This window comes from Anser anser, assembly GCF_964211835.1.
Source record: "Anser anser genome assembly, chromosome: 21".
Lineage (NCBI taxonomy): Eukaryota > Metazoa > Chordata > Aves > Anseriformes > Anatidae > Anser > Anser anser.
In genome coordinates this window covers 7,168,206-7,193,563 of record NC_139742.1, presented here as the reverse complement: position 1 = coordinate 7,193,563, position 25,358 = coordinate 7,168,206, and the positions used below count along the sequence as shown (strand labels likewise).

The following is a 25,358-nucleotide window of genomic DNA, read 5'->3' as shown; positions in this document are numbered from 1 at the left end:
AAGCCCCATGCCCTGGGCTGCCCAGGAGCTGAGGCACGCGGAGCTGGACTCGCTGGGCTGTCAGGCTGCCGCCTCTCCTTCAGCTCCGCCGGAGCCTGCCTCGAGGAAGGGATCAGCACTGGAGGCGTCGTGCAGGTTTCCTTCTTGCCTGGACTCTCCCGAGGTCAGTTCAAAGGATATTTTTACAGAAGTGGCTTGACACAGCTGAAAAAATACTGGGAATTTTCCAGACAGCGCTGGTCCCTCGATGCACCGGTCCTCTGCATTTGGCTGGGCTGAACGCTAGATGGGGTGTCAGACAAAGGGTTTGGGCCAGAATTTATGGGGCTAGGACGACTGCAAAAACCAAACGTCATTCCCGAGAAAAACAGGAAAGGAGGTTTTTAAAAACATCGCCTTAAAAACAGAGGTTGTGTTATGAAATGTTATTTCTTGGGATGTCAGACAGGACAGTGCTCACGGCTGCTCGGGCTCCCCGAGGACAAGAGCCTCACAGGCAATCTCAGAGGGGACCGAGAACGGCCCAAGTTATCTCCCAAAGGAGGACAGAGTTTGAATAAAGAAACGGGGCGGCAGAGCTGCGATCTGCAGATTCTTTTGGCTGCACATCCGAGTTAAAGGTGCAGGCAGGTTGCACTGCTCACCTCGCAGAGCTCAGCAGATGTTTTCCCCTTCCTTTCTAGGAATGGTGTGGTCCTGAGAATGGTGAGGTGGGTGGTCAGCCCTGAACCTTTCTGGGATAAAGCACAGCAGCAAGTTGTGTCTTAGAAATTGTGTGTAGGCTTCACGGTTGATAATCTATATTTTCTTCTCAAATATATCTGGAATTGAGGCTCTTCTGACTGACTGTGTGAGGGGGACAACGTCCGTAGTAAATTCTTCCCTTTGGTCTTCTGGCCTTCCGCGAGGTTCCACCAACCTGCAGGGGACCACATCTCCCAAACTCGGTTAAAAAATGCAAAGTGACACGCTAGAAACATCACAGAGAAGGAGAATTATCTCATTCATGTACAAAGAAGGGGTAGCATGGGACACATCTATAGATCTTCTCCTTTCCATATGGGAGGGAGGTGGCATATATTTCCTATACAACAATAGGATGTATGCTGCCTAACAGGTACCAGATGGGTGTTTAAATAACCTTCAGCTGCAACATGTCATGCTGTTATCTCATTATCCCTTACAACTTAAATGGGTTCAAGCTGGGCCCGGACATGGATGAGATGTCTAATAGCGGTGCTGAGGCTGACACTGATGGCAATTTCCTCGAACAGCTGTCTGGAAGCTCCAAGTGGAGCACAGACCCCGCACACGCAGCGTGCCGTCTTGTTGCCAGTTGTGCTGCGCTGATGAGCACCTTGCTCTGGCCGGCTCAGCACCCTCCTGTGCCCCCCAAAACCAAAACTGCCCTCCTGTCCTGTGCTGACACCAGCCCCCATCGGCGTGGGGCTGGGGCGGTCAGCCAGCAGCCAGTCATCGTGAATCAGCCGCCCCAGGCTGAGGGAACTGGAAATTTGTGGCTGAGAAGAATTTTCCAAAAGTTTTTGGTGTGTAATGGGCGGTTTGGGGTGTCCGTGACCTGTGGTGATGGTGGGTGGTGGGAGTGGGAGGGGGGGGAGGCGAGGGTGTGGGAGAGGTAAAGACATGGGGAATTACAAAATGGGGGAAAGTGAGGATCTGGGGAGCAGTGGGGTGGGCTGGAGGATGTGGGGTGTTTGCAGCGGGTAGGCAGGGGTGGGATAGGGGGGGGTGGGCAGGGTGTGTTGTAAAGGGAGAGACAAGGGATGCAGAGGTGGAGTGCTGAAGGCCAAGGATGAGGAGAAGAAAGTCCCAGGAGAGAGCTTTGCCTGCCCTTTCTCTGCTTTCCGTATGTTGAAATTTTCTGTCACCCGCCCACAGTTTGATTTGTGCGTTGTTGGTTTAAAGGCAGCGCTCCCGGGGCTGACTGTGAGCTTGCAGCCCTGTGGCGGAGAGCCGAGGGAGTTTGGGATACGGGTGGTTAGCAGTATCAGTACCTGGGGAGCCAGGAAAAAACATCTTCAGCCATGGTTCAGGGTGATAGGGATCGGGGTTGCAGCCCTGCCTGGTGTCCTTGGAGTGCAAGAGGTTTCCAGATAAGAATTGTAGGGTCGAGGAAGCAATGCTTTTCCAGAAAAAGTCTGTGTTTTTGTTGGAAGATGTGTATATTCTCTATATTTCCAAGGTTCTCTATATTTTCCTCCATGAAAGAGGTTTGGTAACGTGACCGCTGGTTTACACGAGGTGCTGGGCTGGCAACAGGTTCTCACTGGAAGAGAAGAAATGGAAATTCTCTTTTCCCAGCATTCATTTTAATCTCTACCTAAGCACATCTCTTTCCACATGCTCCTCTCCCTGCCGTCTGACCCTAGCTAGACGCTCTCTAATGCTCAGAATTTTTCTGAGGAGACTTTGATTTATTTTTACTTTTTTTTTTTCCCTGTATGTGTGGTTTGGGTTTGTTTTCTTTCCCTTCTTCAGTTTCAGCATCATCTTCCAAGTGTTCCTCATCCTGAACACAGAGACGAGGCAGCGACAGGAAAAGGCTGTCGCTCTGACGTACTTTGGGACCTCTGAAGGAGGGGATTGCGGTGGGCTTTATCCAAATACAGAGCCTGGCTAAGCTCTGAGGACGGCACTAACGCTGCGGGAAGGCTCTGACTCACTGGAATGCGTTCGTTGGCCTTTCTATAACGTGATGGTTATAGAAATAACACCAGGCACCAAAACCTACATTAACGATGAGCAAACACTGTCTAATCCTGGCAACACCCTGGGAGTCAAGAGACTGTCATCCTCCCCTCGTAGGTAGGGAAATTGAGGTTTGCAGACAATGGAAGTTCTTCTTAATGGGACCGTTTATAGCTGGAAAGCTTATAGCGAAGGGATTAGCAGCTCTGCTCTCTCTTTGATATCTTTGCTCAAGAGCTTGAGCTGTGATTTGCCTTGAGCAGGTTTAAAAATCCGTGTCTGGGACACAAAATCAGAGTTCCTCATGTCAGCGTGCGCTGCTGGGGGTGGTTGGTCGGACAAGGAAAGGTAAGGAGGAGTTTGGGATGTGGGTGAAGGGGAAACCTCATGCACATGTCCAAAAACCTCTGCCCATGTGAAATAATTCCTTTGTCTGAACCCCTGTGAAGTTCTGATGTACTTGTAGGGTTTCCTTTTTTCTTCTGGATGCTGTCTCTAGAGAGCATAGCTGGGAGGTTCTTCCCTACAAAAGGAAAGGATTTCCCATCTGGATGCCCAACCTGAAAGTCCTTTTGCCTGAGCCTATATTGCGGTCGGAGAGCAGCCTCAGCGCGTTGTACAAGCAGAACAAAAAACTAGCCCTGGGGGCATTGCAGCAGCACCAACCCCGAGCAAGGTGCAGCAGCTGAGGGGGCAGCGAGGTTTATCAATGCTCCTGATGCTGCTAGGCCACGGTGAATGCTGACAGTCTGCAGAGGGGAGAAAAAAAAAAAAAGGGATTTTTTAATCTGATACCAGGTGGTTTTCAGCAGGTGGAGCTAGCCAGGTGGTGTGATCTGGTGGGGACAGGAGTGAAGGGAAGAGGAAAGGTGGGACAGGAGCAAAAGGAGGAGGAAAGGTCTTCAAAGCCAGGCTTGATCTACAGCACTGGTGTGGGTGAGCGAAGCTGCTGCCTTGCCTCCTGTGGGAACTCCCCTGAAAGGTAATGTTTTATGGGTAGGTGCAGGGTGGCAAGCTGGCAGAGCGCCCCTCTGCTCCTTAAAGCTCTGCTCCTTAAAGGCTGGCAGCTGTTGCTGAGGTGCCTGTCTGACTTCCAGTTGTATTCACCCCCTCCAGCAACGAGGAAGGAGAGGGATGGAGAAGGGCTCTCGGGACAAGCACAGGGAGGTGTCTGAGTGCCCAGCACCCAACCTGGCTCTGCTCCTCCTCACCCCACAGGTGCCCGTGAGGGAGAAGGGATGGTGGGGCAGCACTGTGGTTTTGGGAGGACAGAAATTTCTGCTCACCTGAGCAGGAGATGCCAGGACTGCTGTAGTGACAGGGTATGAGAACGGGGTTTTTAAATCTGTAGCTGGGCAATCTTAAAAGGCGTTTGTTCCTAAAATGGATTTTTGTGGCATCGACACCCTCCAGGCTCTTCTGTTTTGGTGGCAGGAGTGAAGAGGTTAAGATACAGTTTGGAGAAAACCTTTGTAAAGAGTATAAGTACCTGAGCTGCAAGGACAATGGGGCTCAGGGTGTTTTGTGTGCTGGTTTGAGTGTCTCTGGTTGCAGGGCAGGAGGATACAGTAGCTCCAGGGCTGACGGTGTCACCCAAAGCCAGGCGCACAACACCGCAGCCACAGAAGGACCATGCAAATCCTCCTGGGCTGAGGGAAGCAAAGCAGGAGGGGGCCGGTGTGCCACCAGCCTCACCTCGTCACCCGTCACTGCCCAGAGCTGGCCCACCTCCTGCCTGGTTGCATCTGGGCTTTGATTTCAGGGGCTGTGTTGTGCAAGATCGAGACTGAATAATGGGTGAATTTGAAATGACAGAGCCAGTGGACGGGCTATCAGGTTGCACTGCGTGCTGCTGGTTAGTCTCTGTTTTGACTTGTAAGCTCCTGGTGCAGACATCACGTCACCTGTGGTTCAGTGACCAGGTCTGGGAACTGTGCTGTGACCCCGAGGGTCTGGCCACGGAGGTGTCACCCAGCTCCGAGCAGCACAGAAGTCACCTTAGCTGTGCTGTGAGTTCCTCATCGGTGGGGTGGGGATGCTGTGAGGCTGGGTTTGCCCGTCTCAGTCCCATATTTAGTTATTTTTAATTGAGATCAGAATCTGAAACTGGAGACTGTTCCTGCTTGGCTTGCAGTGGGTTCCAGTCTGGGACTAGGATCTGCTTTCTGGTTTTGTTCTCCAGGCTGGCTTGGAAGCAGCTGGAGCAGAGTGGTTCTCGTCTGAGCCCGTCTGTGCAGCAATAGTTCGCACTAAGAGAGCAAGAAATAATAGGGAAACTACCCCCTGTTTACTTCTCTCTTAAAACTTGATTTCTATTGCAAATAATAACGTAGGGATGAAAACTGTGTGAAAGGGATGAAGTCTAAACTTGACTAAGTAAGAAAACACTGCACTCAACGTGGCGGGGGAGGATCGCTACGGGAAGAGGATTATAGGGTGTAAGTAATGCGGCGCCCTCCGGTCACAAGCTCTCTGATGTGGCGAGTGGCTTGTATCTCATCCAACGTACATAAGGTGGTGGAGCTATTAACCAGGCATCCCTGTCCAACGCTTTCAGACCCTTAGGTGAAAGAGGGTCTGAAAGCGTTCAGGAGGCTTTGGGCTGGACTCGAATCAGAGGCTGTGTTTGGCTTGGGGTTTGCAAAACTAAACACCCTCCTCCTTCGCCCATCTCCTGTGGAAGAGCAGTAAATACAGGCCACTAAAATCAGTCCTGCAAAGCAGCTATTCCAACTGGCGCCTCTGTTTTTCCTGCTCCTTTGGTTCATGCTTGGGTAAAGACCTCTGTCTCATTTTAACCTGGCTTTGAAGGACATGTAGATCCACCAGGAGGTAGCCATGTGCTGCTGTAACTGTACCCCAATTTGTTCTGACAGGCAGAGCCTGGCTGCCCTTGGAGGTTTCCGAGCTGGGCTGGTGCTTGCTGGCTGCTCACGGGGCATGAGGAGGCTGTTTGCCAATGTCAGGGAGGGATCTGAAAAGGTTCGGTTCTTTTTCCGGGAGAAACGTGGTCTAACAGGGAGGAGAACGGACTCTGCTATGAATAGATGATTGCAGGCAGGGCCTCAGTTTCCAGCTATTGTTAAAATGCGTGTGAGAGCTGGGAGCCTTGCGGCTGGCAGTGAGCTGGAGCGAGATGAAAACAGCACGGACACGCTTGACAAAGAACAGTGTTTGGGCTATGCTAGCAGCAGAGGAGACTGCTGGGGGATACAGAAAGGCCGTGGAGGAGCAGAGATGAGCAAGGCAGATCTGCTGCCGGATGGCTGCGGGGTGAGTGTCCCAGGCTTGTCTTCTGCCAGAACATAGCTGGAATTCCTTCAGTTTGGAAGTAGCCCCTCCAGAGTACTAAATAACTTGGTGCGGAGTCATCCTAGCCCCTCCTCAGTGAGGACTTGTGGCATTTAAAAGAAAAACGAGCTCTTAGGAGGCTGAAGGACGGTCGGAGTGTAGTGAGTTGGGAGTCATGTGCTGGTCATCTGCTTGCTTCAGCGTTGGAGGGAAATAAGAAAGTATGACTGGGATAATCAAAAGCACGGAGGAATCTCCTTTGAAGAGAGATGAAAGTGAATGGAACTGTGATAAAGCTGAGTAAGAGGTAATTTCACAGATATGTATCAAAGGAGGAGTACGCTAGACAAAGCTGAGCAAGAACTGCCATTCTTCCTAACCCCCAGCGTGCCTCTGTGTGACATGAACAAGAGGGAAGGCAGATCCTATAAAAAGATTATTATCATCATCTTAACTTAAACTGCGTTTTATTACAGAACTCGTTGTCCGTAATGAATTCACTGTCCATTGTCAGCCAGGTAATTTAATTTTAGCAGTTTGGGAAAACGACTCGACACATATAATTATCAAGCATTACCGTCAGCTATGACAACAACAACTTGGGAAGGGGAATTAAACCTCGTGATTCAGAGCTTAAATTAATCCCCAACCTTTGAAGGGCACCAGGGTGTGTATGGGGCCAGCGAGCCCCAGTCCATTGCTCTTTACCCCTGGTAGGTCGTGGTAATGGTGGTGGACCTGAGGCTGGTGCGGCTGGGCAATTCCCTGCTCCTGTTGAGGAGAAGCAGCCCCCTTCTACCAGCAAGCGTCCCACAAAACCCTTTTAATCACCCGAGTCCCTTTTTGGGGCAGCTCTAGCCCTGAAAACGTGGCCTCAGCATCCTGCAGCCCCCATCTCTTCCCACCTGGTCCAGCTTCTCCCTTGTTAATGGGTGAGCTTGTTCAGTTTTGGCCAAGCCGGTGGCACTGTCAACAGAAATGTGCCGTGCTAGGCAGATGCCTTCTGCTGCGCTGTAAATATTTGTAATGAGAACCTCTCTCTCCTCATGGAGGGCTGCGTAAAGCAGTCATGGTTGCATAAACACAGCGTGGAGCAGATTTCTGGAGCGCACGTCATGGACACGGGAATATGGCCTGCGAGTCAGGAGAGCCATCAAGGCACTGGACCCGTCAGGTTGCTGGAGGCCTGCTGATGGATCGTTCAATGGGGAAGAAGTCGTAGGATGGTTTATCTAAGTGTTGTTGCCCATGATGTTACCTGGATGTTCCCTGTGGGAGGTTATCTGGTCCTACATCCCCTTCTCTTTCCTTGCTGTGGGTTTAGAAAACATGCCCTGACTGCTTCTAAATTCCAGCTCAGTGGGTGCCGCGCTGCACAGGGCATGTAGTCCCTGCTCTGACGTCCAGGAAGGGGCCTGTGAGCTTCCTTCCCTTCTCCTTATCTGCTGCTCTGCCACCTTGGGACGTGACTCTGCGAGCGATCCTGGTGCTGTGAGCAGGAGGGCAGCTGGGATGAGAGCTTCCAGGCAGTGGGGGCTGGGAACAACACAGCTAAATTGCTCCCTGCTTTCCAGGCTGATCGCGGGGAGGGTGTTCTTAGCATTGGGGGGGGGTGTACTTATTAATAATGTCAGCACCAGGGCCTGGACCACCTTTCTCCTGGCTGCTGAGGTGCAGTTGCTGCAGTCGCCGCTGCCCACGTAGGCCCAAATGACACGTTGTGCATTGGTAAAGGAAAGGGAAAGTTGTAAAATGCACTTGGAGCATTGCTTATGGGCTGACAAGTGACTTCATCCGAACTGTGAAAAACCTCAAACCTCCAAGAAGTGTTCCCTGGAGGCCGAGCCAGGCACAGGGCCCCAGTTTGGGGCTGTTTACAGGGGGAACAACCCATCCTGCTAACAAGGCACCAGAGCAGCCTGATTTCACCTCAGGCAAGGTAACCGAGCTCCTGAGTGGAGGGATGAGACGAGGGCAGGAAGGGGAAGTGCAATTTTTTGGTTGATTTAAGCTCTTCACGGTGTCTGCCACATAATTCTCGGTGACTAAGCTCGGAAAGCATGGCTGAGGTGAGCTGAGGAGCTGGCGGCGGCGGGGATGTGCTCGGGGCGGTTCGTGCGGGCCTGCTGAGGAAGGAGGACAAGCACCTCGCTCCAAGAAGTGCGAGCCTCCAGGAGATCAGCGTGTGTGATAAAGGGGTTTAGAAAACATGACCTATGAGGAGGGGTGGGAAGAATTAGCCCTGTTTAGTCTAGGGGCGATGGAGGGGACAGAGAGGACTCGGGGTTTTGAAAATAAGCGCTGTGTTTTGGAAAGGTTTGCAGTCGGTGAAGCTCGGTGGCAGGCCGTGAAGGGAGGCTCTCCGTGGAGCTGCTCTCACCAGGACGGTGTCACTGCTCCGCTGGTTTCGGGAGAGTTGAGGACACACTGACCCTTCCCTTCCCCTTGTGCTACCTTTGTGTCACTGCAGCAGCCTGAAAATGCCTTTTTAAGACCTGTTTTCAACAGAAGGCTTCAAAATGGGTGAGTTCTGCTGTTCTTCCTGGGTTTCAGAGAGGGTTAGTCTGGAAATGAGAGGTTCCCACTTACCTCAGATAGGTCCCCGACATTGAGGTGGGCACAGGCTGGACTCCTGAGAGCGAGCAGAGCCCCGCGGGGCAGCCCAGCAGGTCACAGTGTGCTCAGGCCCCGGAGAAAGGCCACCTCAGGTTGTTTTCTCCTTCAAGCTCCTCTTCAATGTCAGGCCTCTGCAAGGCTGAAACGTGGGCCCACATCTGCGCTCTGTCCCGGCCGTGTTAGGCAGCCAGAGCTCTCACAGCTGTAAAACGTGCCCCGAAACACGGCATGTGGAGGCAGGACCGTGCAGCATCCCTACCTTCGCTCTTGCTCAAGAGCATCCCAGCAGGGCATCTGTAATTGTTTTGTATGTTTGCAAATGCTTGCTTCAAGTTTCGGGAACGCTTCCTGATTTTGGAATTTTTGGCAACAGGATTTATTTCTCTTCTCTCCCCAGCCTGGCTGGGAAACCCCCTCTTTTTGGCCAATAACTTAAGTGTTTTTTTTGCATGCTGTTTACAGCTGGTAGGATCCGGTTCTGGGGAAAAGAAACGCGTCGTGAGTTGCTGCAGTGTGAAGCAAGAGAGAAGCTGGCTTTCCGTGCCCTGTCCCCTGTCGCCCACCGTCTCCCCATGGCAGCAGTGGCAGGTGCAGCTCTGCAAGAAGCCAGCCTTTGGGCCAGCTGGGTAAAAGGGAGAAAAAAGCAGGGAAAGGAGAGGAGCTTCCCTCCCAGCTGGGCTGCATCCCTGTGCGCCCTGCAGCCCAGCCAAGGAATTCTTTCCTCTAAGAGGAAAGCTCAGGCGTGAATCCATGTGAAGCTCAGACCAAGAAAAAGTAATCTGCCTCCCACATGCTCGCAGCCTGACAGCCTCTTTTCCAGCAGGCACCTCCCTGGGGCAGGAGCGGGGCTGGGAGCAGGGCAGCAGACCCGTGGCGTTTGGGAGCGGATGGAGCCTGAGGGAGAAGCGGGGAGGACATGCCACTGCCTCGTGCACTTGGCCTTGGCAAGGAGGAACAGCAGCTGCCTCTGCCGTGCCAGGGACCCTGAGCCACTGCACCCCTTCCCCAGGCCCCTCTGCTGCTGCCGGCATCTGGTCTTCTCAAGCACGATGCACAATTTGGGAGAGTCCCATCACACATTCTTGTGCCTGAGGCCTCCCAGGCAACTCCTGCCAGTACAGCTGTGGGGAAAATGCTTTACAAAGCAACAGACAAAATCTCTTCCTTTGCAGGAAGGCTGAAGCAGTTTCGGGAGATGCTCATGCTGCTGGTTTTGCTCCTGAGTTACTTTGCGGTGTCTTCTCCTGTCCCACACACCCCAAAGAGCAGCGCAGACCCCAGGGGACAGGGAGCTGCACGTGGGGCAAGGGCATTTCACTGCCAGCCAGGGCAGAAGGTGCGGCATGGGCAGGGCCCAACCGCGTCACCCTGGCTTCATGCAGGCTGAGCAGGGAGCGCAGGTGGAGCACCTTTCTGGTTGATAAATAGCCGAAACAACTCATGCCTTTACTTGAAAACGTGGCTGTGTTTGAGCCGGAGCAGCGCTGCCTGCCGTGGGTCACTGGGTTCCCTGGGGCTGGCGCCTGCCTGCCTGCTCCTGGGCTTTGTGCTGGGAGAAGTGGGAAAGGAGGCACCTGCGCTGGCAGCAGCCTCCAGTCAAGCTGGGAATGTGGCTGAGCACCGCCTGCAGCCCTGGGCAGTGGCAAAATCCCAGCTGTGCTCAGGGAAGGGCTCTGCACCACGTCCAGCAGCAGGTAGGAGCACCCTGGGGCCGTGCTGCTCCCTGCCTGTCTCTGGGCTGCAGCAAAAGCCTCCTCCTTTCCCCACAGCTCCTGGGGTCGCTCTAACCCGGCCACTAAATCTTCAACCCTTTCAAAGCCTGGCCCTGATTCTTATTAATAATTTCTCCAAAGAACACTGTGTTTTTGCTAGCAGGGGTGGTTTGGGGTGGGTGTTTTCCTGAGCTGAGACCTTGTGCCCTAAAGGCTTTAGGGCACGGCTCATGTTGTGAAGCCGTGCTGCCCTTAGGACATGGTTTATGTTCAGACGATGGCTCTGTCCTAGCAGGATGCGATCCGTGTAGGAGGATCAGCGCACTGACAGTAACAGCCTGCTTCCTCCTGAATCCGTGGGGTGGCTGAACTTGTTCCTGGCAGCCAGTGTTGCCCCATGCCAGGAAGGTACCGCCCTGCAGAGGCTGTGTCGTGAAGTGCAGGACCCCAAAACGTGAGGCTGGGATCCCAGGAGCACCCCGTCTGCCTTCAAAGGTGGCTTCTGCCCCTCGTCCCTATCTACAGGGGTGCTGTGCCCTCCGCACCGGGCTTCAGCTCTGTGGGAAGGAGGCTGAAATGCAGAAACCCATGGAAGAAAGAACTTTCTTTGCCTGCTGAAGGTTTGTACACCATGGATCCCACCCCGCACATCCAGCACGTGTGTCTGGGTCTGCTCCAGGGGCTTACACCTAAACAAACCGCGTTTCTTGATCACTTCATGTAATTTATATTGATGCGAGTTGCTGGTGTAAATTGGCCAGGACTTCCTGCCAGTGCTTGAATAACACCGCAGAGAAAGTCCGTCCGTCTGTCTGTCTCCAGCTGCCAGGAGAAGTCCTGGCTTGTCTGCAGGTGGTACCGAGCTCGTGTGTTCCTGCTGTTCAGCAGGGCGTGCTGCTGCCTCGGGAGGGGAAGGCACAAGAAGGGGTTCTGTGGGATGCCCGTGGGCTCAGCTGGCAAACCCAGAGCGGGTCCCTGCAGGGTGTGAGGGGTCGGCGAGGGGCCCAGCTGCCTGCCCCAGCTCCAGGCTCCCGGAGGAAGGCTCACCCCTGTGGCAGGGCTGGTCTGTGCCTCGCATCGCCCAGCCCTTGGGCACCGAGGTCCCCCCCGCTGTGGGACTGCACCGAGGGGAAGTGGAGGCGAGCGGTTTGCACCCAGCTTTGCCATCGGCTGCTCGCGCTTGGCAAAGGCAGAGGAAACATTCCTAATGCTCAGCTTAGAGGGAGACGTGCGTGGGCTTGGATGCAGCCCTGTGGTGACACAGGGCCTGGGCTCAGGGTGAGCACCCGGCTCTGACTGCAGGGTTTGGATCCCCCTGGCTGTTTTGGGGTCCCTCACAGCCCTGGGAAGCAGCCAGCCAGAGCCATTCCCTGCCTGGCCACGGAGCACCGCACCACGCCGTGCCGGGACTTTGTTCCATTGCCTCCTCATCTCTGGGGTTCTGGTGACCGGCTGTGAGTGCCTCCCCTCAAAGCTGGGCGTTTGGGGTGTTCAGGGGCTCTCTGCATGCTCACAACATCGTGGGGCTGAGCCGGTGCGTGGCAACGGGTGGCACGGCACCTTTGGGTCCGTGGCATCACCCCACACCCGCTCCGCAGAGCAGCCACAGCGAGGGACATCCAGAGGTGGATGCAAAGAGGTGGCAGATCTCTGCACCAAGAGAGGGGGCTCCTGCTGTCCGTCCTGCCCTGAGCCCCCCCCAGAGAGCAGAGAGGGGGCTGCCACCAGCATCCCACCGCTGGGGACAAACCTGTCCTCGTGCAGCAGGGAGGGCAGGGGGGGAGCAGCACCTGAGCTTGGTCCTGGTTCCTCTTGGACCAAAGCTTGCTCAGTGGGTAGTTAAAAGGTTAAAAAGCACAAAAGAACAAGAGCGGACCTAGAAGCAGCAGTGCTTTGGTAGATTCTTTTGATAGATACCAGAAATCCTACTCTGCTTGTTGGTTTTCTGGGCTTTTTTTTTTTTTTTTTTAATGTGGCTGGAAACAACTTTTCTGTTCTAAAACATCAGTTAATGAAAAAACCCACTGACATCCTCAAAGCACTCATTTTCCGCTCAACCTCTGGAAGTTTCCATGTGCCTGACACGCGTCTTTTCGCGTGTTTAAAGGAACCGAGCCCCGGACGCAGCCCTCCCACCCCCCCCCAGGCTGGGGGAGCCCCTCTGTGCCCCACGCTGCGGGCTGGGGAAGGAGGAGTTAAAGGCTCGCAGCGGAGCAGCAGCCGAGCTGCGACCCCTCCGTGCAGGCTTATAGATCCTGCTCTTTCTTTAGCCGGCCGGGCAAAGGCAGCTCCGAATTCAGGTGCCGCTTTCTAGACCGGGGATAACGTCGTAGCTGGCTCCCCTGCTTCACCTTGCTGGAGAAATCCCAAGCCTTGCTGTCCCCGGGGCCGGGAGACTTGGTCTGTGTTTCCTTCTGCTCTTTGGGGCTTTGGGGTTTTGTTCGTGCTTGGTGGCTTCGGGAGCATCCCAGTGCCCTTTTGGGACAAGGGACGGCTCTGTCCCCTGTCCCTTGGCAGGTGGCAGCGGAGGGGAGGGCTGGCTGCCTCTGCCGGGGAGTGCTCAGCCCATGCTGGGCGGGACTGGGAGCACTGGGAGCGCTGCCACGGAGGGGTGGCTGCGGGATCGGAGGGGTGGCTGCGGGATCCAGGACGGAGGGAGCGCGGCAGCACAGGCTGGGTGCAGCCGAGGTAGGTGCCTTCCTTCTCCCCACCTCCTCCTCCCTCCCAGGGCTGCTGATGGGCGAGGGATGCTCTTTGCAGCTCCAGACACAAACGGGAGGTGAGCTGGGTCTGGGGGGCCGTGGCGGGGTGTTTTAGGGCTGGCTGCTGCTTGCTGTGCACCCCAAGAAGCCGAGGGAGCCGTGTCCCAGCTCGGGACATCCCTGGGGGGGCACGAGAAGCACGGAGCAGGGCGAGCGGCTTGCTCTCCTGCCCACCCCTGGTTTTCGCTCGCTGTTTGCTTCTGCCCAGCCCGAAGGGGCTGTGGGCTTGCACCGAGAGAGCGGCCGTGCTGACACACCGCTGTCCCTGCCCCTGCAGAGCCCTCGCAGCCCAGGCAGGAGCTCGGCGGGCTGGAAGCACTGCAGACGGCCGGGCAGCTCTGATCCTTCTCCCACGATGATGGAGAACAAAGTGTTCCTGTCATTTGCGTTCTACGGCACGGTCCTGATTGTAAAAATGTACGTCGTTGCCATCATTACGGGGCAAGTGAGACTCAGAAAGAAGGTACGTTCCAGTTTCCTTTCCCTTCTTCCCCTGTTCTACTTTTCCCTCGGGTTTCTGTTTGGGTTCTCTGCAAGCCCTTTCTTCTTTTAATCCTGGAAAGGCCGACACAAAGTTTTGCAGAAGCAAGCTGGGTTTCCTTTGACTTGAGTTGAAAGCAAAACATGTTTTATAGCTGCAGCAGATAAATATCTCGCTTCTCTTTGGCTCTTTTTGTTTGTTTCTACCATCTGTAGCTTGATGTTTATCATTTCTGAATCCTAATCTAAATAGCAATTTCAGATTTAAAATGCCATGCAGGTGAACTGCTTCTGGAAGGAGGCTCTGTTTACAGTTAATTTGCTCTGTCTGGAAGAACAGGAGAAAAAAATGGTTTGAGCACAAATCGTTGAAATGCCAGAAGAAACGATTGCGATGGAGCAGAAACCTTTCGTGCTTTCAGAGGCTGAATCGAGCAGAAAGCTTTTGTGCTTTCGGAGGCTGAATCGCTTCTTGGGCGCTCCAGGAGAGTGAAAAGTCATGGCAAAAAAAACCAATAGTGAGAGGAAATGATTCTTGGACACGGGGAGAAAAGGAGCAGGAGCTTGACTGCCTGCAGCCTGGTGGGAACTTGTGGCAAAACTCCGCTGTCTGTAAAAATAACTTTAAAAATATTCGAGAAGTTTCCGACAGCATCAGAGGAGTGCGAGGGAGATATTTCTGCTCTCAGGCAAAACGCAAAGATGGACACTCCTGTGCTGCGGCATCATCGTAGCTAATGATTTGGCTTTCCCCCGAGTTTGTGAGCGATGCTGCAGCCCCGGGACAGCCTGGGCTTGTAACACGACTGAAAGAAACGCCAGGGTCCCTTCCGGGCTGCAAAGCGAAGCTGTCGCGTGTAAACAGGTCCCTGCCGAGCAGCTTCTGAGCATAGGTGGGGAGCTTGCATTAATCATTTCTATTTGTGAGCCTATCGATGACGGATCCAATTCCCCCAGGGCTTGTTTCAGTCACAGAGCATCAGTGCCCAAAAGCCAGCCAGGGAATTTTCTGTCTCGGTAGGGCAAACCGATCTGTCATTCCCGGTTATCTTTTGGACGCTGCTTTTGCTGTCTGCAAGCGCTGTGCCAGGAGTGATCTCATTCACTGGTTGGCAAAGGCTCTTCCAAATGGATTTCATGGAGAGAAGTGGGCTGGGGCCAGGCCAGCACGGGACCCCCAGGAGCTTGGAGCCCCGACTTGGGATCTGCCCGGCGGGCAGTGGGGTTTTTCAGGGGAAACCCATCGGGACGAGTGGGGCTTAACCCCCAGGGTCATGCACGTGGAGGCGTCTGCCCTTGTGTTTGTGAAGGGTGGTGAGAAACTGGGGCTTGGAGATCTCCTTGGTCTTGAGGGCTGGGGGTAAAAAGCCCACCTGTAGGGTTCCAGGAAGCATTGTACGCTCTCCGAAAAGGGACTGGGACAGATTGGGGTGGAAACTCCCAGCTCCATTTGGGCCCTCCTGCGATAAACGGGATGGATCGGCCGCACCTCCTTGGCGTCCAGGCAAGGTGCTGACCCCTCCTCAGCCCTGGCTGCTGCCCAGGGTGGGCTGGGGGACCCATGGTGAGCTGAGGATGGGGGTCTGGCAGGGATCTGCACAGCCGAGGGCACCCAAATGATCTCCAGCGTGCCCCGAGGTGCAGCACAGGAGGCCCCGAGCGAGCACTGACTGTGCTCCTCCCGTCTGGCTTGGCTGATTTAATGATTTTTTAACCTCGCCATTTAAAATTTGCACGGAAATCCAAACAAAACACCTAAATGAAGCCCCCACATTGGAGACGTGTCCCCTGACAGCCCCCCCGGGGGACTTTCTCTTGCAGGCCTTCGCCAACCCCGAGGACGCGCTGCGCAACGGGGGGCTGCAGTACTACCGCCAGGACCCCGACGTGGAGCGCTGCCGCAGGCGAGTACCGGGGCCGGCATCGCTCCCTGGTGGGGCTGGAAAGCTAAAAGGGTCATTAATTAAGTAATTACCCAGATGGGTGGAATGCCTGCAGGTCCAAGGCAGGCCCTGTACACCAGGGCAGCTTAATCTTTAATGGGAGCCTGGTGTGTGCTACAGCGAGGAGAAGTGGAAGGGTGTGCGTTTGGGGCCAGCAGACACCACAAAACCCCAGTGCTCAGAGCCCTGCTGGCCCCTGGGGGCTTGTCCCGTGCCCACAGCCGGGGGGTCCTCGTGCCCTGCTCCGACACGACCCCGATATAAGCGTGGCTGCTCCCAGCGCCGGGTGCTGCCCTGCTTGGGGACCTGGCACGGGGCCGGGCACAGTGGCAATAACTTCTCCCTCCCCAATTAGGCAGCCCCACACCTTCCCCCTGCCCTGTGGGGCTCACCCAGAGGAAAACCCCAGGTGATGCAGCCCCGGGCTTGCCTTGGCTCCCCAGGGGAAGGTGCCCGGGTGCTGGACCTGATGTCACGCAGGCTGGTTATGCACAGGAGGGCTGGAGCTGTGCCCGGCCCCGCTGAGCCCCAACTGCCAGCATGGCACTGGGGGGGCTCTGCTGCCCCCATCGCCCCCGCCTGCTGGGTTGGCTTTGCAAAACATCCCGTACCACCCAGTCCCCGGGCTGCCAAGGGTTAGGAGGAGGAGGCAGTGAGCTGTTTGCTTGCTAGGGAAAAGAAAATAATAGTAGCGATGTTAATCATAACCCTTTTTTTGGTTAGTCAGAAAAAAAACAGGCTTCCATAAAAAATTAATAACTGGAGCTGGAGGAGCAGCCTGGGGAAGTCTGGGGCTTGAACTGTGCAGTGAGCACAAGCCAGGTCTGACCTTACAAATCCTTTTGCAGCCCCGGGGGAGCCAAATTAAACCCGAGGCCTCTGTCCCCATTAGGGTGCAGCAGGGCGCTCGGCCCTGGTGCTGTGCTGGGGGCTGCGGGGGCTGCGCGGAGCAAGTGAGGTTTCCCCCTCGCCTCGCCTGGAGGCCCCTGGCTGTGCCTCAGCCCTGGAAGGACAATTTGCTTTTTTTTTTTTTAAACTTTCTCCTCCCTGTTTTTCGCCGGTCCTTCCAGCCCCGCCACAGCTCTGCCGGGCTGGGTTGCTTGGGACTGGTTTGGATGTGGCAGGGACGAACAGCCACAAGGAGAAACCCATGCACAGCACCCACAGCACCACGGTGGGGCCGAGGGACTCATTTCAGTGCCTCCTCCAGGCCAGTTCCTCCCTGCTGTCCCCAAACCACGCGGAGAGCTGCTGGAATGGGCTGTCCAGTGGGCTCCTTGCCACGTCCATCCCTCCTTGCCGGGGGACGGAGTGGGCAGAGCCCTTGTGCTGCTGCCACCTGCGGGGCTCACGGGGTGCTGGAAGCCCTGGATAAAGCTCTCCTGGGCACAGCAGCCTGGGCATTGCCCTCGTGCTGTAGCAAAGCTGGGGCCGGAAACAGCTCAGGTTTTGGCAGACCTTGTCCTGAGGGTCTTGGTATGTTCTAGGTGCAGAGACCAGGGCGGACACCAGGACATCTCCCCTGCTATGAGCTGCCTCCAGGGGCAGGAGAGGGGCTTCATAACACAGCCCCTCTTCTGTTTGCAGTCAGCCTCCAGCCAGGCTCATCGCAGCCGCGTCCGCGCCAATGAGCCGGGACTGAGCAGCCTAAAACCTCATGGCCGCTTCTCAGCTTGCGCAGAGTAGCAAATGTGTCTTGGCTTTTGCTTCAGAGAAGAAACTATTGAAGACTTTCTCTGGGCTTTGCGGACATTTAAACGTGCTGGGGCACGGGAGTTAGGAAGGGGACGGGGTTTGGCCCCATGGCCATCCACGGACCACCCTTGGGCCACGGCTTTCTCTGCAGCCCCAACACGCCGCGGTTCCACGGGCACGGGGCGTGGGGCGAACGTGCCACGAGTCCTCCAGTCCTGGGACATATGGCCGCCTGCAAACCACCCGCTTGTTGAGCAACTCGGCCACATTTGGGGCCGTGCCGCGCTGGCCCCTCGCCAGCTCCCAGCGTTTCGCAGCTGTGTGTGGGGTCTTTGGCTTTGTTTGTTTATAACTCCAGCCCTCGAGCTGTCATCCACCGCGGCAAAGGTGTCCCAGGCATGGAGGGCAGCTCGCCGATGGTTTTGGGAGCGCGGCATCCCCTCCAGAGGGATGCCAGGTGCAAAATCCTGCCGTGTGCGTGTGTAAGGGGGGGGTCTGAGCCTTTTGGGGGCTGCATCCACCCCATCAGCAGGCTGGGTGGGCTGGGACACAGCAGGGAAACCCGGTGGGAAGGAACAACCTTATCTCCCTTTCCAGGGCGCACCGCAACGACATGGAGAACATCTTCCCCTTCCTCTTCCTCGGAGCCATCTACTCCCTGCTGGAGCCCAGCCCCGCGGTAGCCAGGCTCCACTTCTTTGTCTTCTGCGCGGGGCGCATGGTGCACACCGTGGCTTACCTCCTGCGGCTCAAGGCGCCTACGCGCTCCGTGGCCTACGGCGTGGCGCAGCTGCCCTGCTTCTCCATGGCTCTGCAGATCCTCCTCGCCGCCGCCCCGTATTGGTAACGCCCAACAAGACCGGCCACCCAAACCCCCCCTCGTCCTGCTCTCTGCAGCTGCGTCGGCACAAAGACGGCCCCGGCTGGAGCGGGTTGGGGTGCGGGGGTGCGTGCGGGGTTGCTGCTGGCGCTGCGGGGACGTGCGATGTGGCCGCAGCGAGGTGCCCATGTCTGCGGTGGAAAACGGGCAGGGGAGTCCCCAGGGAGAAGGGGAGGGGCTGCTGAGCAGGCTTCCCTCACTCCTGCGCACGTCCTGTCCTCGAGGAAGGGGTTTCACCGAAGGAAAACAGGTTTTCTGGCTAACTGACCCAGACTGGGGTGGGGAAGATGTGCCCTTTCTCCTCAGTCACTGACACCCCATGAATCAGGAGGGAAAAGCCACAATGGTCCCACGGCTCAACAGAAACTCTTGTTTGGCAGACGTGGGTGCTGGCAGAGGGAGGGAGTAAAGCAAACACCGTCCTGGTGCCAGGAGCACTGCAGAGCCAGCGCAGCAGGGGCGAGCGCAGCCCCCTGCAGCCCCTCTCGCGAGCAGGGGCGGCTGCTCCGGGCTTTGGGTCTCGGCCCCATCACGGGATGCACCGGGGACGTGCCCAAAACAGCCGCCAGGAATTGCCTGCCCTGCAGGAGCTGCACCCTCGCACACATCTGCATCCGCATGCTGGTGCCTGGAAAGGCTCCTGGGGCTGCGGGGTAAATTTCTTCTCTTCCGCTTGCAGCCTTTCCCTGGCTGCAGGGCAGCCCGTTGCTATTTGGGGAACGTGCCGTGGCTGCTCTGGGGTTGTTTTCTTTCAGCTGTCCCCTGCCGTCCACCGCTGCTGTGCACAGCACGGATCAGCTGGTGTTGGCAGAAAGCTCTGGAAACGAGCGGAACGGCTTTGAACACGCGCCCAAAGCCGTGCCCCCGGCGGGAGGAGGGTGCTGCTGCTCCGCGGCGCTGCACGAAGGTGACCGGAGCCCTGCAGGAGGACAAGCCCTGCAGGACAAGCCCTCTGCTGCCACGCAGCTGTCCCCGAGCACCAAGGGGCAGCGGGTGATGGGGCACCCCTTTGGAGGACAGAGCAGGAGGGAGGAAGCCCCTGCTGCTCAGGACCTGGTCTGAGGGCAACGCAGGGCTTTGCTAACATCACAGGGAGAACGCAGAATGAGCAGAAAATAAACTCCCTTTCCACCTGTCCTGAGCACAAAAGCTCTTCCCTTCGCTACGCTCTCCACTTGGGTGCTCTTAGCGAGAGCTCATGGAGCACAGGGGGCAAGGGCAGCTCAGGCTCTGAGCCCCCACCCAATCTGGGGAGCAGCCCCCGTGCCAGCCGCTCCCAGCCCCAGCAGAGACGTGGCCTTAAGCTGAGCAGTTCGGGGAGGCCTCAGCACGTTGCTCTTGGCCACATCTCACTCACACAGCCCCGGCTCAGCAGATGGCTGGATAATTCCCCTTTTAACAAGCCTTTGCTGTCTCACATGGCGCACAAGGTCTCAAGCCCCCTGTACGTTCCTCTGCTGCCGCATATGCGTCCTGGTGGCAGGAAGCAAATATTCCCAATAAAAACAAATCATTATGCTCTGATACATCCTTCCTTCGGGAGCAGCCGATGCAGCTGGGCAGCAGCTGGGCCCAGCCCCAGCAGTGCCCCCGGGCTCCTGGAGAGATGAGGACCCCCTCCTCCAGGCCGACCTGCCCTGCAGAGGAATTTTTTTTTCCAGGTGGGCATCGTTTGTGCTGATCCTTTAAATTTAGCAGAGCTGGGGCTTGTGAAGCAGCTGTGCTTGGTTGTCCTGCCTAGAGCAGCAGGCTGCTGTAAGGTTCGGTGTGCCTCCCAGCTCCTCTCCATCCCTGCTCCCGATGGGAGATGCTTTTTCCAAGCAAGTTTTCTCTGTACCCTGCCTGTATTTCTTCCCCATGGAGCCAAGCTGGTGCTTAAATCCTGGAGGGTTGGAGATGTGCAGGTAAGATGTAGTTGCTTTCCATTCTGTCCTTGTGCCTTATAAAGGAGCCACCTGTGTTTTCTGAGCTCAGCAGCCCCCTCCTTTTGCTGTAACTTGCTAGGAAGCAAAACCCTCACCTCCCTGGCTCCCTCCTGTTTTCTTAAGCTGTCGGTGTTTGGGAGGCACTGCCCGCCCTGTGTCTGCGCTAGGTGGCTGGGATGGACAAAATGGTTCCCCTTGGCAGGCGCTTCTTTCCCTCTGCTTTTTGTTTTCAAGCGAGAAAGGCGGTGGCTTTGTGAGGTGGACTCCATCCAGTACACGTTGCTGTGTTTTGGGATGTAGCTGGATTGAGACTCGGGATGGGAAGGAAGAAGCGGGGCTGCAGGAACCCCAGCCCCCAGAGCTATGAGTTCTTCCGGCCTCCTCTGAGCTGCCGTTCTGGTGCCTGGGGCTGGTGCCCTGCTCGGGGAAGCTGAGGTTATGTGCAGAGCTCTGCTTGCTTGCTTTTTTTATTAAAAAAATAATAAACCCTGCTGTACTGGCTGTAGGGAAAAAAAGCTTGGGAACGTGAACTCTCCTGGCTCCAAGAAAACAAACAGAAAAAGCCCACAAGGCAAACTTCAGAGAGGCCCAGCCATCACGCTTGTTTTGAAACGCTGGAGGTGGGTGGGGGACCGGACAGAGCCCGGCTGGTCCCTGCACGGCCGGGACTGGGACCAGCACCGTGTCACTGGGAGCTGCTGGCTGTCCCCAGCATGGCCACCGGCGCCGGCTGCGCGTGGGGAAATAGGGAGCCTGGGTGGGCACCCAGCAGGCTTGGTGGGGAGCCAGGGTGTTGCAGGCTGTTTTGAGGGGGGGAGATGGGTGATGGAGCCCGATATCTTCCCTCTTGCCCTGAGGAGGTCGGGTCTGTTCACAAGTGCGTGCCAAGGTGCTGTCCCCTGGGGCAGGAGGATGCAGAGCAGCGAGCAGCTCCCTGTTTGCACCCCAAGCCTCCTGCAGGCAGCGCCTTCACCCAGCAGTGCTCCCTGTGCTGTGCGGGGCGACTTCAGCCCTTCCACCTCTGTCTGGCTTCGGGCATCTGGCTCAAATGCTATCCTGAAGCTCCAAATTCCTGCTCTGGCCTCGGTGCAGGGGGAAGGCATCCCCGGTGTCCCCTGCAGCTCCTGGAGGGGCTGTGGCCGCACCTACCAGTCCCCGGGTTAGCGCGCGTGCTGCGTGTGCCAGCGGTTTGTTTTTCACACCTGGCTCAGACACGAAACGCTCACCCTGCACAACCCACCTGGGACCAAACATCTGCGGAGTTCGGTGCTGAAGGATTTGAATATGAGTCACTCCGCCAGCACGTGTCCTCCCCTCCGCCCAGCTGAGCCCTGGGACTCTGGAGGTGGGGGAAAAGCAAGCGGGGACCCGGCGAGGAGCCCCTTCCCCTCCTGCAGCCACCTCGCTCCCCTGGGCTCTGTGCTTGCCCCTTCCCACCCTGCTCCATCCTCACCTTCCCCTGGGCTCTTGGCCCAAGGCTCCCCCAGGGCATCTCCATGTGTGCACAGCCTGCTCCGTCCTCACCCTAAATCCCACTTCCTCTAGCAAGCATGTTTTTTTTTTTTTTTTTTTTGTCCCCACTGTAGGGTTTTGCCATGCAAATCCCATTATTCCCCATGAGGATTCGGGGTTCCTGTGACTCAGGGGCAGAGGGAAGAGCCAGCTCTACAGGTACAGGCATCCAGGAGGCTTGGCCCCTGGGAAAAGACGAATGTTTCCCTCCTGGTCCCTGGTATTTACAGGGCTCAAGGTAGCCCGCGGAAAGCTTTATCCTGGGGGATTTCTCCTGCTGAGCTGTGGGGTCTGCCCTGTTTGTGGTGGGTCCTGGGGGGCGCCCGGGAAGAAGGAGCTGGGCTGGGGTGGGTGCGGAGGGGGCAGAGCGGCGTGGTGGGGGGCTCTGGTTTTTGGGGCGAGTAGGATGAGGCTGGGGGGTTCCCCCGCTTTGTGAGACGGGGGGAGACGTTTCCAATCCCTGCTGGAAAACCCGGTGGGAGGGAGCTGCGGGGCCGGGCTCTGACCCCAAGCCCCGCTGGCGGCCCCAGGGCCACCCGGCGCTCCGCTGCGCGGTGCTGCAGCACCCTCGTGTGGCAGCGGCCCGGCCGGAGCACCCGCAGCTGGGGGGGCCGGGGGGGGCACCCCAAAGCCACCTCCAGCCCTGGTGATAAGGGGACCCCCGCCTGGGAGCCGGGGTGCTGGGTGCTGGGGGGGGCTGAGGGTCCTGGGCAGGACAAGGGGGGGGTTGGAGCTGGGGGACCCCCTCCTCTGCGCCCCGCGTCGAGCCCGTCTGTCCCCTGCTGAGGATTTGGTGACTTTGCTCCTTGGTGCTGCTATCGGGGGGGCTTGGTGGGTCCTGGGGCAGCCGGGGGGGTCCTGGGGCGGCTGCTTGGGAGCGGGTTGGGGAAGGGGCGCAGGGGGGCTCCCAGCAGCAAGCATGCTGTGTGCTGGGACTCTGGCTTTGTGACACCCGCTGCAAAGCGGGTCTCGCTTCCCAGATTGTCCCAAATTTAAGGGGCAGCCCCCACCCAGCCCCTTAAAGCCCCGCACCGGCCCTGGGCTGCGTCCTCTGGGGCTTCGGAAAGGGGCAGCGAGGAGCGAAGCACCCGCTGCAGGGCGGAGGTGCTCCCTCCAAACAGCTCGGGTTTTTGGGGGGGGATTGTCGCATCCCCTGGGCCAGGAGGGGACGTGTGGGTGCCCTGCGGTGGGGACTTGCAGGAGGTGGTGGCTGGGGGGACCTGGAGGGGCCCCGCACCTTCCCCTTGCCACCAGGGGGCTCAGCGCAGCCGGAGGGGAGGGTGCTGTGCCGCTAGGTGCCTGCCGGGGTCGGGCTGGACGGGGATAACCGGGCTGGCATCGCTGCGAGCTGGAAAATGTGAGCTCTGTTTTGTCTCGCTGCCGTGGCAGCCGGTGCTGATGACAATACAAAAAAAAAATGGTTCGCGTTAAAACATCGCAGGGGCGAACTTCAGCTCTTCATCGGGCGGAAAGCCCCGTGCAGGCATCGGGCTGTGGGGTCAGGGGCAAGGAGAGGGGTGCGGGGTGGTCCTTCCATCAGCTGAGACCCCTCATCTGGGACTCGGCTGGCTGAAAACCAGCTGCTTCATGGAAAGAAACAGTCTGAAAACCACGTCCCTGCAACCCTCCCAGCCTCCAGCCGAAGCTAGGGCGTGGGGATGGAGACCAGAAATCGGTTCTGGTGATGGATGTGGCCGTGACAGACCGCTCCCTAGGAGGAGAAGTCCCCTGTGCTGGGAGACGAGGAGGCAGCACGGTGCCTTTGAGCTCCCCATCGCTATCAGACCCCTCCCTGGTGGTGTGCGGACCCTGCCTGGCTCCTGGCTTGCAGCCCACCAGCTCCCGGAGCCAGCAGGACATCGGCTGGGACCTCCTGCTCGAGCAGGGGCTGCACTGGAGCTGGGGCAGCACAGGCAGGAAATAAGTGACATATTTCCAGCAGCTAACAGGAATGAGTCACTGGAGCAATCTACCCTGGGATCTGCAAGGTCTTCGCTTCCAAGGGTCTCTTGACTCGGGGCTGGATGCCCTCCAAGGGGATGTTCTGCACTGGCCACATGCTGAGGATGTGAGGATGCTGCCTGGGTGATGTTCCCTGCCTGGGGCCAGGCAGGACAAATGGCCAGAAAGATCTACAAGGAGTCACTTATTGAAGGGGTTCAATAATAATAAGTGGTTACGGAGCAGCAGTGAAGCAGCACAAAGCCCATGGGGTGGTCAAGCTGCCGTTGTGTGGGACCACGGCTAGTGGAGGGGGTTGGTGTGGCTTTGTGGGGTGCGTGCCCTGCAGAGCTGCTCCCCAAATTGCACATGGGCTGCCTGAGTCCCGGAGGCTGGCTGTGGGCATCCACACGGCTGCAGGTGCTGAGATAAAATCTCCCCTGTGTCTGTCCACGGATCTGCCCGATCCACACGCAAAGCTCTGTGTCTGGAGCGTGGAGGGTTTCTGACTTCCAAGCAGTTACCGTGTGGCCACCCCGTGGGCTCCCTCCCCAGAACCGGTGGCAGGGTGGGAAGGCAGGAGAGCTCCCACCACTCAACCCGCTGGCTTTTGCTCTGTGGGAGTCCGATGCCGTGAGCAGCAGCCAGGCGCTTCAGGCGGTTTCCCTGGGCACATCTCACCCCTTGGCATTGCACCACTGCTGCTTTGTGGCTCAGCACCACCACGGCCTGGATCTTCCTGCAGGCAGCATTGGCCCGGACCTCTCGGTGTCACCTTTGCTGTCCTCCTGCGTTTTGGAGCCCTGTGAGAGCCGGTGCCTCATTCCTGCCCCTCTGGTCCTTACATTCACCAGCTGTCAGTGCTGGGTCTGATTCATCAGGCTAGCGCCTGCCTTGGTGCACAGCATGGAGCTGGGGTTGGTGCTGACTCCTGCTCCTGGTGATGCTCAGCCCCTACCAAGCCAACGTCCTTGGGATCAGCACGTGGCTGCAATGAGAGCGCAGGAGGCCACCTCCTTAGCTCAAGTTCTCCTCCAGTTCTCCAGGAAGGTCCAGCTCTTTCTGCCTGTTCTCTTGGCTCCCAAATCTGTGTACTTTTCTGGTCTTTGCTGTGCCTGCAGACAAACGCTCATCCTGGGTGGACAGGACTTCTGTAACAGATGCTCTTCCATGACATCTGTGGAACATCAATTAGTGGTCGGAGGCTTCCACCCCCATTTGTGACGCCGGGTTTGACCTGACAACGTAGCAGCCAGGGGTCTGCCAGCTGCTGCTGGCCTCATCCCATCTCAGCCCCTTGCCCTGCTGCTGGGGGACGTGAGCTGCTGCTCCAGGGGGGTCTGCAGGCTGCTGGGGGCAGGTGCTGGTAGTTCTGCTGCTCCCAGCGTGGATCTCAAAGGGGAAAAGCGAGCTGAGCCCACCTCTTGGATGCTTCTTTCCCTTCATAGCCCACGCTCATGGCCATGTAATGAACCAAGATGGACCTGGCAAGGTGCTGCAGCTGGCTGTTACGTGGGGCCTTTGATAGGCTGACTTTGGTCACCTCCTACCACCGGGGTGAGCATCCCCAGCCTGAGGACAGGGCTCAGCTGCGGGACCGAGGTCCCCTGGCTCCATGGGACCCCCCAGCGTGCTCCCCCCTGCCCCTCTCCCGGGGTGCAGGGACCAATGGGGACCCCAGGATGCAATTTGGGTCCGAAGAGGGGAAGGTGTGAAGGCAGATGGGGCTTCTCCCCATCCTTCAAAGCCTTCCGGGGGACCTGCAGCAGCTCCTGGCATGAACAGCAGCCCTGGGCAGAGAAACCCTCACCAGCCCCGGGGGGCTGCGAGGTGCCACTTGGCCAGGGCAGGTAGGGGAGCAGCCACATCCCCATCCCGTGTGCAGACAAGTC

At 57.3% G+C, this 25,358-nt stretch overlaps 1 protein-coding gene across 3 annotated transcripts; it reads left to right on the top strand.

The window, feature by feature from the left end:
• Window positions 1-3,544: 3,544 nt before the first annotated feature.
• PTGES (prostaglandin E synthase) lies at window positions 3,545-20,500 on the top strand. Of its 3 annotated transcripts, none has more exons than XM_083808006.1 (4): window positions 3,545-3,691; window positions 13,368-13,553; window positions 15,392-15,474; window positions 17,806-20,500. In XM_083808006.1, the coding sequence occupies exons 2-4, from the start codon at window positions 13,446-13,448 to the stop codon at window positions 18,053-18,055; spliced, it is 441 nt and encodes a 146-aa protein (XP_083664132.1). In that variant the 5' UTR covers window positions 3,545-3,691; window positions 13,368-13,445; the 3' UTR covers window positions 18,056-20,500. The 3 variants fall into 3 exon arrangements, with proteins under 3 accessions (XP_083664132.1, XP_083664131.1, XP_083664133.1); XM_083808005.1 differs by lacking the exon at window positions 3,545-3,691 and adding an exon at window positions 12,510-12,728; XM_083808007.1 differs by lacking the exon at window positions 3,545-3,691 and adding an exon at window positions 12,830-13,016.
• Window positions 20,501-25,358: the final 4,858 nt, after the last annotated feature.

What these genes read in the sequence shown, in the direction of transcription:
- PTGES (XM_083808006.1), top strand. Translation starts at nt 13,446, where the DNA reads ATGATGGAGAACAAAGTGTTCCTGTCATTTGCGTTCTACGGCACGGTC. An exon ending in AAGTGAGACTCAGAAAGAAG is followed by an intron (nt 13,554 to 15,391) that starts GTACGTTCCAGT and finishes TTTCTCTTGCAG; the next exon opens with GCCTTCGCCAACCCCGAGGA. An exon ending in GACGTGGAGCGCTGCCGCAG is followed by an intron (nt 15,475 to 17,805) that starts GCGAGTACCGGG and finishes CTCCCTTTCCAG; the next exon opens with GGCGCACCGCAACGACATGG.